We start from the raw sequence: 19,919 nt of genomic DNA on the forward strand, positions 1-19,919 counted from the left end.
CGGACGAGCAGGAACAGCTGCTACGGCGGCCTCAGCTGGCGACCGCCACCTCTGGCACTGCCACCAAACACCACTACTGAGCCGCGCTGTTGACCTCGCCGGAGCGAAGGCGCGCCGAATCAGATGCGCCTCTTCAGCCCATGGGTGCCAACGTTCGCGGCCTAACTCTCGCGACAAACAGAGGGACTCGCACTCTTCCGCGAGCCGGTACGCCCGACTGGAGCCCGAAACACCGAACTGTTCTCGCTATTTCCAGAGCCGAGAGAGAACAGCAGCTATTCGGGAGTTAAAAGGGGCCCTCCGGGTAGGCCTAGCGGCGAGTACGGGTCTCTGACCGTCGTCTGCGACGACGCCGTTGCCACATGGAGAAAGCGGGCAGCCGAAGCGGGACTTCGGGAGAGAGCCGCGAAGGCCCCTCCTATAGACGGCGGCACACACGGCGGTCAGCGAGACCCTGCGAGAAAGCCGCCGCCGACGGCGCTGCTCCCCCACCCGACGGCGACAACGGCGACAACGACGGCAGACACCCGCTGCTTCCGGAAGCGCCGCGAGGCGCGGCCGATTCCCGCGGCGTCATTTCCGCTCGCTTACGTCGTATCGACTTTTTCGCTCCTCTCGTTCGCGCGCAACTCCTCCTCCCACCGTCTCGTCACAACACCCGCTCACCCTCCTGCATACACGTCCAGTGCCATACCTTCTCTTACCATATGGCCCCCCGTTTCTTTTTTATCCCGATCTTCTTCATTTTGCCGTGCGCCGCTGCCTCCCCCCTCTCCTGATCCAGACACAAGATTGATCGGGAGCATTGCGACCAGCTGAGGAAGTCGTAACGATTTTCGGGGCTAAAGTGGAAGCCAGACACGCGAGACTATAGTCTGGTAGATTTTGTTCCTTCATCTTTCTCTCTCTGTCTCTCTGTTATTCTGACTTCACAGGTACGACCACACGGATGCGGTTTGCTTTCGTGCGTGTACTTATCCTACATTGCTCGCTTGCTTGCTCGCTTCTTTCATTTTTTTTTTTTTGGGGGGGGCGTCCTCGTCAGCTGTGTTCTTTGTAAAGGTGTCTGTACAATGTGTACTGCGACCGGTGCGTTACTCGAACGGAAAGAACAGGAACGGCAACACAACAAACACTACCAAGTCAAACCTATCATTAGTTCCTTCTTTCTTTATAGATTTATTTAATGAAATATTGAAACTGCCTTAGGGGACACGGCTAAAGGCAAACATTTGCCTGACCAGGGCGCGCCACCCGTACAGTGGCCGCAGTATGGCAAAAATGTTGGGGCACATGTCACATGAAGAAACAACTCGCCACTATCCAGTAGGTTGCGTGTAGCACGCGCAGTATTTCACCCCGCAAACCGATATCCTATCATAATTTTAAATATCTCATTGTACATTTTCACTGTAAAATATTTTCAATTGCTCACACGTGCAGAAATCTGCACAGCAACGGCCTACTTTCTTTTTCTTTTTTCAGGAGATATACGCATCATCGCGATTCGAGGAGCTCAGCCATTGTGCTGAGCTCTTCAAACTAACGAAGTGAAGAAACAGGTGTCAAAGATACTTGTGGAGCAACTGTCCGAAATTTCAATCTAGTTGGTAATGTCTGATCATGGGCCCCCATCGGATACATCCTTCTTCATTCGTCCTCCCATACCTTCGTGCCCCTTCCCACCCGTCAGACGATGTAATCCATCCGGCTGTCCAACAATACAGCCTCGCACGCCCATTCAACCGGTCTGCCATCTACCTGTTCATCCACCAAGACATGCACAGACCAGTGCGTTGACAATATCAGCGCAATCGCAAAAGAAGTGGTCGTGGTAGCGGGTTCTATTACTGGCTTCGGTGGCCGCAACCCAATGAGGTACCCGTAATCCAAAACCGCTCTTTTGCCGAACTTTGGGTGCTCCTTTAATAAGAACGCCAGGTATTCAAATTTATTCCTAAACGACTTCCCGAAACCTACCCCCCCCCCCCCTCCTCCACGTCATGCATTTTACCCCTGGTATCTTCATCATCACCGGGCGCATACAGAAAGGTGATGGTGGCAAAGCATTGCAACAAACAACTTTTTATCTATCTATCTATCTATCTATCTATCTATCTATCTATCTATCTATCTATCTATCTATCTATCTATCTATCTATCTATCTATCTATCTATCTATCTATCTATCTATCTATCTATCTATCTATCTATCTTTTTCTTTTTCTTATGACCACATTGTGGCTTTGAGTTTTAAACAAATTCATTTATTAAATTACGTAAACAACGTGCTGCCATAAATTAACCGTAGCTGAATGCTAGCAAATCACGGTCTTTCGATCCGGGGGAACAAATAACAAATCATGCTAGAGCTTTCTTGTCTTTTTCACTTTATTGTTTTGAGCCAGCCTCGTGCGCTCATTTCTTACTCATTTTGCGCCTGGGTCTTCTTCGGAAACGGAGCCCAGCTCAACCCTATAGGAGCCCGCCGTCGTGTCAGCGCACAGCGCGCGAACAAACCGCAGCGTCAAAACCAGACCCGTTCGCCAGGCATAAAGGAGAGATGCTTTCATCTCTCGCACCCGCTGTGGCCCACGCGGTTCCTAATTAGGCACGCCCAGCGCGGCCCAAAAGGGCGCCTGACGCGTTTCTCTGACAATGGCAAGACGGCTCCTTTTGCGACCGCAAAAGACAACCAGCGTCTCTCTCCTCTCGAAGCTCTCTCTCACCCCCATTTGCCGACGGTGACTGTTTTCTTTTACGCTGGCGTGAAAGGCCACGGGCCAGGTGTCACGTCTCGCCAAATTTGCGTGCTAAATAACCGCTGCACCTGCGCCGTGCATTAAGAATACAGTAAGAGCGTGCTTCTTAACGCTGCCACTTGAGGAGTGACACGTGAACCTCTAAAGATGTGCGCCTTGAAAGCGTGCTTCGCCTTCTACATGCGCATTTAAGGGAGAAGCTGACTTTAAAGCATTAAAAACACGCTGTTTTTAATTTAGTTAGTTAGTTAGTTAGTTAGTTAGTTAGTTAGTTAGTTAGTTAGTTAGTTAGTTAGTTAGTTAGTTAGTTAGTTAGTTAGTTAGTTAGTTAGTTAGTTAGTTAGTTAGTTAGTTAGTTAGTAGTTAGTTAGTAGTTAGTTTATTTGTATATTTATTAAATGCGAAGCATTTCTTGGCGAACATTTGCTACTTTGACAGTATCTATCTAGCCGCCTACGACTTCGTGCTCTCATGGTCGTTTCGTAAACTTGGTATGTTGCCAAAATTGGCATACTATGACAAGAGTATATGACGAACATAAATTATATGTCATGAAATGAATGTCATAACATGCGTGTCATGTAGGACATGAAACAGCCACCTACGTCTTGGTGCTCTCATGGTCGTCTCGTTAACTTGGTAGGTACCAAAATTGGCATAGCATGACAGGAGTGTATGACGAACATAAGTGATAGGTCATGACGTAAATGTCATGTAGGTCATGACAATGGTCCTGCGAAATACATTAACGCTCAAAAACCACTGAAATGGGTTCGGACGTGGGCACTAAGTGAAGGAAACACTAACGGATGCTGGTATAACTCATAGTCATGAGCATGACTCAGCAAAAATGACAATGACTCAGCGAAAAAAATTTAGCACTAGAAAACCACTGGAATGGGTTCGGATGTGAACACTATGTGAAGGAAACACTCAATGATGATGGTAGAAATCATAGTCATGAGCATGACTCAGCAAAAAAGACAGTGACTCAGCGAAAAAAGATTAACACTCAAAAACCACTGAAATTGGTTCGGACGTGGGCACTAAATGAAGGAAACACTAAATAATGATAGTAGAAGTCGTAGTCATGAGCATGACTCATCAAAATTGACAATGACTCAGCGAAAAAAGTTTAACACTCGAAAAACACTGAAATGGGTTCTGACGTAGGTACTAAGTGACAGAAACACTAAAGGATGATGGTAGAAGTCATAGCCATAACCATGACTCTGCAAAAATGGCAATGACTCAGCGGAGAAAGATTAGCACAAAAACCAATGGAATGGGTTCTGATGTGGTAGAAAGTGAAGGAAAAGGCGACGGTCGAAGTCATAGTCATGAGCATGACTAAGGCCTTCGCCTTAAGGTCTCTCATTCGTAGTTAAAGGGACTCCTGACATGAATGTCATGACATGCGTGTCATGCAGGTCATGAAACAGCCGCCTACGTCTTGGTGCTCTCATGGCCGTTTCGTTAACTTGTAGGCTCCCCGCACGCTGCTTCGCATAACATCGATTCCCACTGAACGTGGTATCTACCGTTTTTTTATTTATATATCGTTCGTTCGTTCGTTCGTTCGTTCGTTCGTTCGTTCGTTCGTTCGTTCGTTCGTTCGTTCGTTCGTTCGTTCGTTCGTTCGTTCGTTCGTTCGTTCGTTCGTTCGTTCGTCGTTCGTTCGTTCGTTCGTTCGTTAGTTCGTTCGTTCGTTCGTTCGTTCGTTCGTTCGTTCGTTCGTTCGTTCGTTCGTTCGTTCGTTCGTTCGTTCGTTCGTTCGTTCGTTCGTTCGTTCGTTCGTTCGTTCGTCGTTCGTTCGTTCGTTCGTTCGTTCGTTCGTTCGTTCGTTCGTTCGTTCGTTCGTTCGTTCGTTCGTTCTGTTCGCTTCGTTCGTTCGTTCGTTCGTTCGTCGTTCGTTCGTTCGTTCGTTCGTTCGTTCGTTCGTTCGTTCGTTCGTTCGTTCGTTCGTTCGTTCGTTCGTTCGTTCGTTCGTTCGTTCGTTCGTTCGTTCGTTCGTTCGTTCGTTCGTTCGTTCGTTCGTTCGTTCGTTCGTTCGTTCGTTCGTTCGTTCGTTCGTTCGTTCGTTCGTTCGTTCGTTCGTTCGTTCGTTCGTTCGTTCGTTCGTTCGTTCGTTCGTTCGTTCGTTCGTTCGTTCGTTCGTTCGTTCGTTCGTTCGTTCGTTCGTTCGTTCGTTCGTTCGTTCGTTCGTTCGTTCGTTCGTTCGTTCGTTCGTTCGTTCGTTCGTTCGTTCGTTCGTTCGTTCGTTCGTTCGTTCGTTCGTTCGTTCGTTCGTTCGTTCGTTCGTTCGTTCGTTCGTTCGTTCGTTCGTTCGTTCGTTCGTTCGTTCGTTCGTTCGTTCGTTCGTTCGTTCGTTCGTTCGTTGCTTGCTTGCTTGCTTGCTTGCTTGCTTGCTTGCTCGCTCGCCTGTATGTCTGGTCTAATTACCCCTTCTTTATTCTTTCAGTTCCTTTCTTCCCACGTAATATTTTTTCTCAGACCCTTTTATATCAGAACAAAGTTGCTAACCCCTTACTGCAAGAATTTTTATTTTCTAATCAAAATAAAAGACAAGTGAGGTTGGTTTAGACCAGCTAAGCCTTAACCAACCTTGCTTTTCTTGAGAAACGCTTAGTTGCAAATTTACGAGTATTAGCAATAATTGTCGCGTATCATATATGATACACCATGCAGTACGGGTATATTTTTTGACCGTAGAGCAAGATATTTGAATTGCAGAAAACTTTTAAAAAATGTCAGAACCCTTGAAAAAAACGTGACACATATTGCTTTAAGAGATGTAGCGTATTTCGCACAGCTCCAGCTAGTGTAAAATTTATTAAAATTTGATGACGTCACATTTTATTGAGTAATTCATACCTTCACTATCTAGGCCGAATCATTTAAATATCTCGGTATGTTAATTCTTGCTTTGCATAGTTCTTATAAGTTTGGCGCAAGCCTGAATAAAACCTTCCCCTTCTTGCGAGAGGTATTTGTTACTTCTATTGTTATTAGCTCCTGGAACATGGCAGACGTCCCGCTATATTTATCGCGAACGCTGCTCGCATTTTCATTTTCTTAACTATTCTGCACCTATAATGGTTCTAAGAAAAAGTAGGACTCGTAAAAAAAATTGCCTTCAAATTTGTTCTTTCGCGAGGAAACATATCTCTACTGCTTCCCACAAAACAATCCATCACTGCATGCGGTATCATTTATGATACAGCCAATAATGCGTGCCTCCCAGAACCAACCGAATGTGTTTCTCGATATAAACATCACAGTAAGCTAATAAAAGGCAAATAAAAACTGATGTTCTTGTGCGATAATTTCAAGTGTATAAATTTTGGAAATAACCTGCTTATTTAAGAACTTTGCGCACGTTGTGTGACGAGCTGCCGCCATACATTTCCTAACGGAAGGATAACTCAGACATTATGCATATATGTATATAGTTACTAACGGTAATTATCTAAATTTGTAACTGTTGTTCTAATCGTCAGGATGTCTACTAGTTAGTTGCAGATAATCGTAAGAGACGTCAAAATGAGATACTTCCAGCACACTTTTGCATACTTCCTATGCAACACATCTCGCGTTTATATTTTGCTTCAAATCTTTTTTTGCTGATTTTCACGGAACCCATTTTATTGCAGTTTGTTTTTATACGCCTGTAAGCATAACTCTTTTTGTTATATATATTTTGAAATAAAACTTTGTGCGCTTATTTCTTACATAGTTGACCGTACAATGAACCACAAAAATAAACTCGTACGATTTGATCCGTCTTTTTTGATGCGAGAGCCTCAAATGGCTCATTGAGCGAAAAAAAACCGGCGTCTGTAGCAGCGTAACGGCACCTAAATTCCCATTGGCTGCGACGCCACGTCAGGATCGCGCCTCGATGGAGCAGAGCGGGCAAAAATGAACACCTGCTGCAGCCATAGCTCGCCAGGTGTTGCGTGAGGGGAGAGGGCATAGCCGCGACGTAACGTCACCCTCGCTCTCGCTCTCGGAAGCCTGTGTGTTCCTTCTACGCACAAGCTCTCGCCTTCGTCCTAACTGCGCTTCGGTAAGGCCAAATCAAAACGCGCCAAGCGTCTCAAGGCACTCGCTTGCTCGCGAGGAGCTCATAACTTGAAAGACCACTCAGCGGCGTTTCTCAGCGGCGTTTAATTGGACATTGATGCTTTCGCATTCACAACTCATGTGAAGTGCTTAGGTGCTCTCGGATTTTTTAAAGCTCGGTGCATGATAGCGCGGGACAGCCTGCATATGCAGAAACCATCCAAGCTCATTATCTGTGTAAGCAAAGAGCTTTCTGAACCCGACGAATTATCCGTTCAATTTTGCGGATCATTGAAATGCATCGGACGAACCAGAAAGACAATGAAGAAGGCATGCTGAAAGCATGACGATAAGTTCGGAAAAAATTGGAGAAGAGTAAGAATACTGATTACACATCTTATAGATCCCAATAGAACACATTCTTCAGGCATTTGGAAGTGTTATATATTCGTAAAATAGTTTGATAATTATTTATTTAAAGAATTGTTAACAAAAGTGGGCCTCACACCAGCACTTACAACTTAACTCTAGCTCACCGTAACGAAAGACATTTTGGCATTCACATAGAAAATTCTATTGATCTGTTCAATGAACCAAAAACTGGAGAGTTCTGAAGAATCCTGAGAGTATAATGGTGAAATAACAAAAAAATGGTTTTCATATAGATATGTTTTGCTATTAAATTAAGCCATATCAGTAGCTTTTGTAGGAGTTTATTTTTGCGGTTGGTTGCACGGCCAACTATGTAATAAATGAGCGTACGAAGTAAAATGGTTTTCATATAGATATGTTTTGCTATTAAATTAAGCCATATCAGTAGCTTTTGTAGGAGTTTATTTTTGCGGTTGGATTGCACGGCCAACTATGTAATAAATGAGCGTACGAAGTTTCATTTTAAAATATTTATAACCAAAAAGAGTTATGCTTCTAGGCGTATAAAAAAAATGCGATGAAACAGGTTCCGAGTAAGTAAGCTAAAAAATGCTTTAAAAAGCCACAGCACTCACAAGAAAAATTCAGGGGAGCTAAAATTCACCACATTCGTAGCTTGTCTTCTCCTGGTTTTTGATTTTGTCTCATTTTTCCCACGGTGCAAATCATATTACTTCGTTTAGCTTGTTTAGGAGCATCGGTATTGTACTGAGAGGTCTTCGCATTGAGCGGACCGGGAATCGTGCGACAAGTGTTGATTGTGAAAATGCCAGTTTTATTTTTTTTTTCGAACTGGTTTCAGAATATTGAAGTGTGAGTCTCTTGACATTGCTGAAATGTCCGAGAGCGTCAGATATAGCAAGCTTGAGAGTCGGTAGGCTCACATAGGTGTCGTGTTGCCTTTTGCCGCCAACTCGTACTATTGAAGTGTACATTCAGAGCAAAGTGACGTTTGACAGAATGCCGATGGATGGATGGATGAAAAACTTTATAAGGGTCCTTTAGGGCACGCGCTAGCGCGCAGCGGGCCGTTCCCAAGTCGGGACAGAGAGGCCGAGCGTCTAACTCGGGACAGAGAGTCCGAGGCTCTCCGCCGCGTCGCGGGCCCGTTGGACAGCCCATAACTGTTCTTCGAGGTTGGGGCCGCGTAGAACCGCATCCCAACGTGAAGAAGTATTGCTTTCATCGCCGTGTAACGCGGGACACTGCGAGAGCATGTGAGAAGCTTGCTAAACACCGCCAGAGCATGTGAGGTAAGCTCGCTAAGTCACTGCATAGTGCACATGCATTTGTTGTCTTAATTTCGGGGTGCATTTTGTGAAGAAGTAGGGGGCTTGGGTATGCCCCCGTCTTTAGAAGCCTTAGTGTTAAAGCCTGAGGTCTATTGAGTTTACAATGTGGGAGGGGTTAGATCCTCCGAGCCAAGCAAAAGTGCTTAGGTAATTTCGTTGTACGAGGGAGAGTCCTGATTGTCAGTACCCCCAAAGTCACGCTGCCCGGTACTCGTAGCTACGCGGTTGATAATCCCTCGCGCAGCATTGTGTGCCGACTCATTGAGGTTGGGCGGGGCACCCTCGATCTGTCCCATGTGGGCTGGAAACCAGATGACTGTGTGTGGCTTGATCCCCTCGCTTCCTAGTATCCCTAGGGCCAGCTCGGATATGGTTCCTTTGGCAAATGCCCGAACGGCTGATCTCGAGTCACTGTAGATTGATGTCCTCTTGTCATCCAATAAGGCCATCGCTATTGCAGCCTGCTCTGCGATCTCAGAGGACGTCGTCCGAATCGAGGTTGCGTTTGTTACTTGACTTTCATGGTCTACGCTAACCGCAGCGAAGGCCTGTCCGTCGCCGTAGCGCGCTGCGTCTACGAAACTGTTCTCCGAAACGATATCTACGATTCTTTCGTTCCAGTGCAGAGCTTTACTCCAGAATGTTGCATTTCTTTAACAGCGAAGCTGTTCTCAGTCGACCCTTCGCCGTCTGTTTAGCGTCACGCAGGTCACGTGGCCAGGAGAGGATAAGAACCGCGCAGGGGGAGGGCAGGTAACGTTACCAGCAAAGGAGGAGAGAAGTGCTGGGGGAGGAGGCGACCAATGAGAGGCCGCGCTGGGCGCGAGGAGGAGAGGCGATAAGGGAAGGTGTTTCTGTGCGGCGCGCCTTTTCGAATAACACGCAACGCGTAAAGCAGCTGCCGACACCGTCCGCGTTTCCCCTCGTTTCCCCGCGTTCACGCCGAACGCGCGCGGTGTCCGTGACTGCAGCCGATGCCTCGACAGGTTTTTGCCAGAGAACTGGACACTCGTCGAGTAGCGTCGGAAGTTGCTGCCTCTTCTCGCCTCGCAATGTTTCAATATAAGTTCCTGTTGTGGATCTGTGTTTACTTGTGTTTACGCAATTGCATCACGTGCAACACATGCACATGTAACACTCGTAAACTCGATGTAACTAACACAGCTTCGCTGTTTGACCATATTCACGTAGTGTAAGGGCGGTAATTTTTTACAGTACACCTATATGTTTATAAATGCATTCAATATTTGAAAAGCAATGAAAATTGTTAACAAACATATGAGTAGAGATAAAAGCGTGATAATCACATATTAAACGTGATGAACAAACGTATTAAGTACGGCGTTGAAATCTGCGCCAAATATTCATAAACACACGAACGTAATAAGCAATAATAATGAACAACCGCCAAGTAAAGGAAAATGCTATGCGACACATATACAACAAAGCAAGACAGGGAGAGATAAAAAAAAAACCTGGGCAGCTTGCACTACTGGTGCAAGGCTGGAGTGAACAGCGGAACTGGTGATCGACCTATAGCTTTTCTTCGAGGTTTTACTAGGCTTGGCTAAGTTTTGCTAGGAAATGCTAAGTGCTGCTAGGCACGGTATTCCGAATCGGCTCGCCGCCGACACGCAGATTCTCCCTTGGCCGCGCTTCAAGATGCGCGGCTTCTTTGTCGGGTGTCCGGATCTTCTTTGGGCGTCCCATGTCAAGGGTACATGTACTCGCCACAGAGTCAACGAGAGTTCTGCCGCCGTCGCGGCGGCTCCTAGCTTTATCTCCCCGGTGACGTCACGGCCAAGCTGCGCCTCCACACTTGCCGGGGCGTGGCTGGTCGAAACCTGCCGAGCCAACGCCAGAGGCGCCTGCTGCAGTCACGGACACCGCGCGTGTTCGGCGCGAACGCGGGCGGCGTCCGAAGCAGCTCTGCGCGTTGCCTCGTTGGTGCTGCTACAATTTCTTTCTCTCTCTCTCTCTCTCTCTCTCTCTCTCTCTCTCTCTCTCTCGCTCGCTCGCTCTCGTTTTCTCTTTCCGCATCCGCATGCTCTCCGTCCCTCTCCTTAACGTCCCATGTCAAGGCAACATGTGCACGGCACGGAGAGGAGGCGAAGCACACGCCGCTCCGCGAGGTATTTGCTAGGCAACCCAGGTGACTCATCGCTCAGCGATGTTTTTCGGCTCGCGGCACAACTTACGGCCGACTTAAACAGCTCCGCTGTTAAAAAAGAAAAGAAAATGCTGGCAGGCAAGGAAATGTACGTGTACAGCGCATATAACACACGCGTACTTCCGGTAGCAAATAGAGAGAGAAAGAAGCAAGGCTAAAATAAAGTCTTGTCCTTGCTGCTACATAATAGTTACTTAAAGGGCACTGGACATGGCGCGGTGTTTAAATTGAAATGGAAAACGTTCCGGAAAGAATCGAACGCCCAAAATCCGCCGATCGCCCAGGGCGATGGAGGCACAGCGCCGGACGAACAGGAAGAAGAACTACAACCAACTCCCAGCGCAGTCAATATCACTTTGCACGAGTATATAGCTACGGGGTACGCGGACAGAACAGTTGGCCCAGCAGTCGCGTCGCAGAAACCGTTTCTTTCCATTACGGGCGCCAGGCGCGCTGTCACCTCACGAATAGCAACTATGGAAAACGGGACATTCCCACTCTTCTTTGCCTTGAACGGTACACAGCTTAGCCTTCGGACACCCGGAGTCAATATTTCCTGCTACAGATGACATGCAGGAAGTGGCCTCTTTCAACGGCAAAACGGTGTTGCTGCTCCATTATACATCGGAATATTTAACTATAACTGAATCTCGATCGCCCGAGAAAAATCCTCGTGCAAATTTATGTGCACGAGAATTGCGAAGTATCCATCCGTCCGTCCGTCCGTCCTCCACGTCACGCATTTTACCCCCGGTATCTTCATCATCACCGGGCGCATACCGAAAGGTGATAAGGGCAAAGCATTGCAACAAAACTTTCTATCTATCTATCTATCTATCTATCTATCTATATATATATATATATATATATATATATATATATATCCGTCTGTCTGCAGTCAAAAAATTTTTTGTCGCAGTTTCACCCGAAGGCGAAGCATCAATTGCGATAGCAAATTAGTAGAGAGCTATACGGAGTAGGGGTAGTAGTTTTATCGCTGTATAAACTTGGACATGCAGCAGCACCAGCAACGCGCAGAACTGTTGTCGACGCCGTCGGCGTTTTGCCCGCGTTCGCACCGAACGCGCGTGGCGTTGGTGACTGTTGCCGGTGCCTCTGGGGGCGGCTCGGAGTTTTTCGACGAGATCAGAATGGGACACTCGTCAAGCAGCGTCGGAAATCTTACCCACCTTCTCGTCTCGCAACGTTTTTATATAAATACGTATATGGTGCCACAGCTAAACGTCGCCTCCTCTCACTCCCTCCCGTCCCCCCACGGCCTTTCGCGCCACGGAAGAAGTCGCGTTTGCTCTCTATATATGGTGAATGTAAAGGAGGAAGGAGACGCTTAATTCTGCAGCCCTTCAGGGAGCACGGCGCAGAACGCGCGTTTGCTCTCCGACGTGTGTTCGCTCCCCATGAAAGCGCGCGTCCCTCGCGCCCTTTCACTCGCACATACAGCGTCCGGAGCGCGGCGACGATTTCATCGCCGTTGACGTCATACTGAACCTCACGGCGACGGCGACGCCGACGGCAGAAATCCGCTTTGGAGTGTCCATATAATTGATATCGTAATAAAACAAGGGACGACCGCCTAGAAGAGACATACACAGCGCTGTGTATGTCTCTTCTACGTTCGTCCCTTTTTTTTAACGCGCTGTTATCTGACGGTTACTACTACGATAACAACTACGGCAGGAAAACAATGACCACACCTCGCTGCCTGAGATCTAAGAAAGCGAGGACTTTATATAACAAGAACGCTGAGTATGACTCCTGTGCTGGAGGCCGAACCATGAACGACCGCGCGCTTCACCTTTATATGAGCGCACTTCGTAAGCGAACCGTTCTGTATAACCTTGACGAGGGGGTTGGCGTTAGGCCTTATTGACACGACATCTTCACAATTTTATAGCACATAAGCCACAGCGACGGATGACAGACCTGATTAAAGGTGGCCGTGTCATTTGCTTGGCAAATACTTGTATGACTTATCCCGTGAACTTGCAATTTGCTGATGCCAGTTTCAGTTTATCGACTTTCTCTATGCCAAGCATTATCTTCATATCTTGCTTAGTTTGCCCATAATTTTAGCGGTGCACTTTGAGCGTTACATCTACTACAGCGTTACCATCAAATTCGGTTCCCAATAGGAGATTGTTTGCGCAGTGATAGAAAAAAAAAAGAAGAAAAAAACACCGTGCGACTTGCTCACAATGACAGTACGAAAACCGCTGGCAACAAATATGGTGTGCGTAATGGTAAACGTGTCATGTGTCACTGATCCAAAATTTCTCGCAGATTTGCGCGAATGAGGCCGCTGTGAGAAATGCGATATATTGCTAAGCAGTTTGCTCCTATAGACAGATCGCTCTTGTCATAACTAAGGCGGGGTATGTTGTCATGGCCATGACCATTAACTATATTTCATCACTTCACGTTGGCGCAGGTATATACATACGCAACAGCTCTCTCTGCTTACGTATAGCGCTGCTCGTAACCGGTGGGGTCCCACACCCTGGGTTAAGCCGTTATTAAGTGTGACAGCGTGTCGCACTGCTACATTCGGCGCTTGCAGCGGCATGCTCTTTGAAGTGAGCCTGGCGGTTCAGCACTTCTGAGAGCTCGCAGCTAATATAGCCCCCAGCTTCTTCGTAGCTCATTAAGCCTAGAACCTGGAGACTGAAGCGTGAATCGCCGTTGGTTGAACACTCTCGCTCGTGAACTCTTCCTCACCCACGAAACACGCAATTTCCGTAGCTTTAGTAGCTAATTGCAAGCACCGAGTTCAGACAAACAATGATTTGGTCGTATCTCTTCGTCGACTTTCGGATTCACTCGAAGTCGCACTTGACTGCGTAGGTCACTTCCTTTGTAATACAAATATGTTGCTGTATTGCGCACATTAGCTACCTTTTTTCAATGCATTTGTCAGAAAAGAAGTTTTACACAATTTTTTTTTTTTTTACAAATAAGTAACTAGAGCAACGCGAACCTGGGGCATAGTATAAGAGCAAATAAACTGTACAGACAGAGGAATCCCACTGAACAGTATAGAACAAAGAAAGGTAGACTACAACTAGTCCACTAGGGTTGCTGCCGGAAAAAGCGCCAAAGGAGACATAGAATTTACAGTTTCAAACCTCATTAAGAAAACAGACAACGAAGCCAGAGAAAGCATTGGGAAATTAATTGTCGTGTTTAATTTAAAGGTAGAAATCATAAGGAAAATGGGAAATTAAAGCGGAGGAAAAGAAAAGTTGCCGCAGGTGGGAGTCGAACCCGTGTCTTTCGCATTACGCGCGTGCAGTGCTTTACCAATTGAGCTGCCGAGGCGGCCACCCTCCTAGCCCTCCTAGCCCTTTTTTTTATATTTATGTATCTGTGCAATAAGAATAAAGCTCTGGCAGTGCTAGCGAGCCAATGTTAGATCTAGCACACGTAGACCTTATGTCCTTATTATTTCTGCAGTTCAATTAAACACAACAATTAATTTCCCCCGTTCTATCTCTAGCATCGATGTCTATTCTCTTCGTGTGGTTTAACTAACAAAACAATCGAACCCCTGGGATCCCCTTATTCTTCTCGCTTATAAAACTAACGGGTACTACGAGGTAAAAGTTGTAAATGAAAAACATAAGTGAACTCAATCTATCAAAAAGGAATTAAGAATAAGGTATAAATAGCCACAGCGCTAAAAAATATAGAGTAAAAATAAATTTCGGTCCTTGCCCCACAGTTTCATAACGTCAACGCATCATCATGTATTGACTTGTACCACCGAAGCCTCGTTCATTATGCGTTTTCGTTATACCTGTCAATTACAATAGAAACACAACCACCCGCCAGGGGCGGATCCAGGTTTTTTCTTTTTAGGGGGGTCAGCTTCTGTCAGTGATGATGATGATGGGAGTAGCTTTTCTTATTTGCCGAAATTCACTGTTTCTGCTCACGATAAACCCGCCTCTTATACCTGTAGTGCAATACCTGTAGCTAAGCCAGGTATCGGTTTCTCCAAACTTACAGGAAAAAGACATTGCCCAACACAGCCATGTGATTGACGGCTGTGCCTGATAATTTATCTGTCTCCAAGTTTAGTTGGTTCATTGAACATGAATAAAAATAAATGGGTGGCTAAAGTGCACATGTATCTGTACTTGAAGAGCGTTGACACAGAATGGAGGAAGAGGTCAAGAAAGTTGGCAACCAAGCAGGGGAATTGAAACTGCAAATAGACAACCAGGAGTCATCAGAAAGTGAGAGAAACAGAGACAGTTAATTTGGATGTTAATTGGAGAAGAAAGAAATTGGAAGGGAAAATCTGTACGATAACACAAAGGGCAGTGTCTTGTTATTTGAGGCTCGAGCCGGTTGCCTAAGGACAAAAATATACCGGAGCAAATATTCGGAACTAGATTAGGCATGTGGATGCTGCAGCCAAAATCCGAAGAGCACTCAACCCATCCTAATGGAATGCGAAGGAATTCACCCAGTGATAACCGCAGGTAACGTACACCTTCCAGAAGCACTTGGGTTTTAAGTGGACGGAACCGTCAACTGACAGGCAGTCGAAATAAGCAAGAGACGTTTAGAGTACTGGTGGAAAAAAAGCAAAGAAGAAATTGATGTGACCGGATCTCTTGCATTTATAGGTAGCTATACAATGTAGATTTTGAAGGGGGAAAAAAAAGATGAAGGATATGTATACAAAAATGCTAGATAAAAAAATCGCCAGCCCTTCCCCTGTAGAGGAAATGGGGGTAAGCGAAGCTTGTGGCAAGACGACGCTGTCGCAGGCGTTCCGCTTCGTTTGCCCTATAAACTCAGGGTTGGCGGCTCTTCGCTGACGTTTGGGCTCAACATCGCGCTCCCGCAACTCGGGGTCCGCGGCTCTTCGCTGACGTTTCGCCTGGACTTCGGAAGCCCTCATGCTAGATTCGGACACGCTTCGCTTACCCCCATTTCCTCGACAGGGGAAGGGCTGGTGATTTTGTCTCTTCGGGTCCCACGTGTGACAAGGGTAGTTCAAGGGTGAGCCCACCTGGGTACGTGCCATTGAGCTCGAATTCTTTCTGCACTATCACCAGGATCGGCCCACTTTTCAGCGTGACACCACCACCCCCGCTGACACTTGTGAGCCTATAAAGCTTCGCTTTAAAAAATGTTCAGCCCTTACTTATTACTCTATAGATCGTAAACGTGGTCTGCTAGTTTCTTTTCTTATTTCTTTACTATTTTTTTTTATTTGGCATCGTATAAAACTTTGTGATGTGGATAATGTTTAACGTTTATGTTTATCGCGCGTTCATGCGCTGTATGCGTATATATTTTGTTATTTCCGATTCCAGAAGTGTCACATCGGTTACAAGTAATTGAACTATTTGTTTCATTCGAGGATATATTTCTTGGTCTTTCTTTTGCTGTTCGTGGCATCTGTCAGCCTGAGATCGGTTGGAGAATGTTTCTGAACGAATAAAACTGCATTTTTCTTTATTTAACAATTGCTGCACGCCAACATTGGACCCTGGCAAGAGGGCATAGATACAAGCAATAACAAGCGGTACACAAAATTCAATACACGCAAAAAAAAAAGAAAGAGGCAGGAGAAGAAAGAAAGAAATACAACAGGCAAACATGACAAGCGATGCAACCGCACAAACTGCATCTTGCGAACCCAGAATGTTCATCAAGCGTAGACATCTAGAATGGTTTGAATGCCAGTCACAAAGGATAAAGGTAGCTTATTCCAATTTGTTATACTACACGAATGAAAAATATATTAAAATGTTAGTACTATAGTGTCGTAAAAGGTTAATGAACATGCCTGACAATTTTTTTGTTGAATCGCCCCTTCAGTGGCTCGAGGTGTCAGTCAGAATCAAAACAAAAATTCACATGGTCTCTTACGTTATCCCTATAAGACGACTTGAAGGCAAAAGCCCAAGTGCCGATGCATTAAAGATTGACCCCCTTAATTTGCTTAGTCTAATTTGCTTAGTCATCCCCCTTACTCATCTTTTTCATTTGCTTACTCATAGAAGACGATGGCGAAGGTGACCCGCACACCGTCAAAATTGTTGCGTGAGCGTTTGCATATAGGCAAGACACGATGCCGGGTTGGTGTAGTGAGTCACTGAGAAATCTGACGTCAATCCGAGCATTTCTTGACGTGTTTTTACTCTTTACGCCATCGGCCATTTTTTTGTACCTTTCGTGTCGTCGACGCGTTTTCGCTCAAGGCCGTTTAAGGTCGATTGCAAGATGAGACATATAAAGCTTTCGCCTTAATAATTGATTATTTCCAAGTCAGGGGACAAATTTTACCCTGCGTACTTTTTCGCGCAAATGAAAAACGTTTGAATATCACGCTTTATACCACGAAATTAAATTGTGCTGAGTCACTCACGTCTCTTGAGCGACACCGCTTGCAGGACGGCCGTGACGAGGTCGTAGTGGTGGCCCCTGCGGGTCAGCTGCCGGTCTCGTTGTCGCAGCAGGGTCACCAGCGTCGAGTTGAGCTTCACAATGACCTCCTGCAGGTGCTTCGCGATCCGCCGGAGCTCGGACTCATCTGCAAGCAGAGCGCAAAGAATGCTTTCCTTCATATTTTTTTTAATTTATTAATGCCTAAGCATTCTTTGGCGAGTACCCCAGCAAAATGTGTCCTCCACATGACAAGTGGAATGCCTTGTGTCTGCACAAAAATGCGTAATTTGCGAAGTTAAGATTAAATCTTTATAATAGTTTAAATGTAGATGGTTGGTAGCTTTATAAGTTACAAGGAACAATTGAAACAAAAAACAATTGATCAGAGAGAATACCCCTATGATCAGATTTATGCATACTCATAGGGATCCATATAGGGCTCCATAAAAAAAAAGGCATGGGAAGCCTACAGTAGGGGTGGGCCAACTTGAAATTTGGGGGTGTGCCAGCATAAAATTTTGGGGTGCCTGAGCTTGAAATTTAGGGGTGGCCCAACGTCAATTTGGGGATGGGACAACTTAAATTTGGGGGTGGGCCAATTTCAAATTTTGGGGTGGCCCAACAGAAATTTGGGGGCAGGCTAACTTAAAATTTCGGAGTGAGGCCAACTCGAAACTTTGGAGTGAGCCAACTTTAAATTTGCGGGTGGGCCAACTGAAATTTGGGGGTACGCTTACGCATACTTAGACAACTCCAGCGGAGCTTCTGTATATATTTTTTTTTTTCAAGATTATACGGCAAGCTGCTGTTCATGACTTCAGAATGTCTACGATGTGTGCTCCACCAAGATATTATTTGTCTGCATGAGCGCTTGGTTCTAGCGATTAGGGGGCGTTGCTCTGGACGCTATCAAATTTCGCCACATTGTCGAATTCGCCATCTTGTCAGCTCTGATTGGCCAAGGACAAAACCCAGTTTTTACGAAGGGTCCGTGCACCGACCGGCTCGACCGTGTCGGGACAAGTATTTGCCCCACATCGCCGGCTTCCATTAAACTATTTCTCTCTCTCTCTCTCTCTGAGTCGAATTTCCCCACTCAAGCGCGAGTGTAAAACAAGCCCTTTGAATAACGTGTGGTCAGTGCCCTTCAATAGCTATTAAAGGACTCTGGTGTGGCTTGGACATGCCAAAGAGCGCTCTACTTGGCCGTGACTGTTCCTCCTGTTCGTGTACGAACAGGAAAAAAGTCACTTTATTACGGAGCTGAAAGTCAAAGTGAACTGTTGCCTGGAATTGTGACATAATCGAGAAGTATATATCGCAAATGCAGTATATGTCAAACAGAAAATAGCAAATACCCTCCTCCCCAATTCACTGCAGGAATTTATTTTTTGCATCTAAGTGAGAAACTAAATTCTATCAGCAGGGCATTAATCTAACCGTTTTCTTTTTTTGCCAAAACACTTCCCCCCCCCCCCCCCCTCTCCGCCTCAGAAAAAAAAAAACTTTTTTTTTTTTTTTAATCGCTGAGCAAATTGAATACTTCTTTTGCATGTTGTCGAGTGGGCCTAAAATGGACAAATACGATATATTAGTGTACAGATTACGTGAAATCATCACATATTCTTTACGGGAGTATTGCAAAAGACCTATTCGCAAATTAATTGTATGGTCCAAGGTAATGTATATGCGTCAATTTTGTCAGCCTTTGAAAGTCATAATTTATTTAGTGCGATAGATTCAGTGCGTAGTTACGTATAAAACTTTATGGTTTTTTTTTTCGATGCTCGGCAGTTTTTTTTAAAGATCGCGACGACATTAAATCTGACCCCGACATTCGATATATTTTAGCGTTCTCTCCTGAATGCCACAAACATCACCGAAATTACTTTATGCATAAGTTTCCTCTTATGAAACAAAGTTCTTAAAGCTTGGATGACCTGAAAACCATATTTAACCCAAGAGGCCAACATAGGATGCCCTGACAACGACTCGGCTGTGAAGACAAACCATGTGAAGCATCGTACGAATACACGGGGCAAGTTAGAGTACACAGACAGAGCAGACTGTATAAGCCAAACATTTTGACAGAATTAGCCTGTCTAGTTGGAGTAATTATTTATATTGTTTATGGCATATCCAACCAAACAAATGGCATTTATCGAAACCGAGTTTCAGCGCCAACTCGGTTCATTCCTCCAGGGGTTCAAGGAGTAATACTGACGCGAAAATTTTCGGTCCAGCTTTTGCTTTTTAGGTAGCTGTTCAGATTCCATATATCCGGGTTCGACTCTCTCTCTCTCTCTCTCTCTCTCTCTCTCTCTATATATATATATATATATATATACTGTCGGTTGCTGCTTCTCGAAGTGGCAGGACATGTGTCGAGTGAGCTCCTTGACAATGGTTTGCAATGTGGTGAACACTGTTTAAATCATGGATCCGGGACCTCAAAGATCGAGGTGCGACGTAACGATCACGCATTTACGGCTTTACGGCGAAATCGCCGCTGAATTTTTTAGTAGCAGTGCAACTGGCCAATCGCGACGCAGAGCAGGCGCGGTAATTTCAAAGTGATACCGCAAGCCTTCTTTTGTTTTCACATAATTTCTGGCACTCGAATCCACTGCCGACGGTGAGACTGACATATATGGGATTACATATGAGCGCAATTCATTAATCTAACTTAAGATTTATATTTGCTGTATGTTTGAGGCGAGCACTTAATTCCGCGTGCACAGACAAGCCGTTATCCAAACCGAATGTGCGTAC

The 19,919-nt window shown here is 45.6% G+C and overlaps 1 protein-coding gene across 3 annotated transcripts in view; it reads right to left on the reverse strand.

Moving 5' to 3' along the window:
* LOC119460991 (mucin-5AC-like) overlaps nt 1-19,919 on the reverse strand; it is a 218,012-nt gene that overhangs the window by 150,124 nt on the left and 47,969 nt on the right. For 2 of the 3 annotated variants that reach the window (XM_049672821.1, XM_037722160.2), the window contains exon 2: nt 17,128-17,292. The exons of the other annotated variant lie outside the window; for it this stretch is intronic. In XM_049672821.1, the coding sequence (XP_049528778.1) occupies nt 17,128-17,292 (165 nt within the window). The remainder of the gene's footprint in view (nt 1-17,127; nt 17,293-19,919) is intronic. 3 annotated transcript variants of the gene reach the window in all.

The sequence above is a fragment of the Dermacentor silvarum genome, chromosome 8 (genome assembly GCF_013339745.2).
Source record: "Dermacentor silvarum isolate Dsil-2018 chromosome 8, BIME_Dsil_1.4, whole genome shotgun sequence".
Classification (NCBI taxonomy): domain Eukaryota; kingdom Metazoa; phylum Arthropoda; class Arachnida; order Ixodida; family Ixodidae; genus Dermacentor; species Dermacentor silvarum.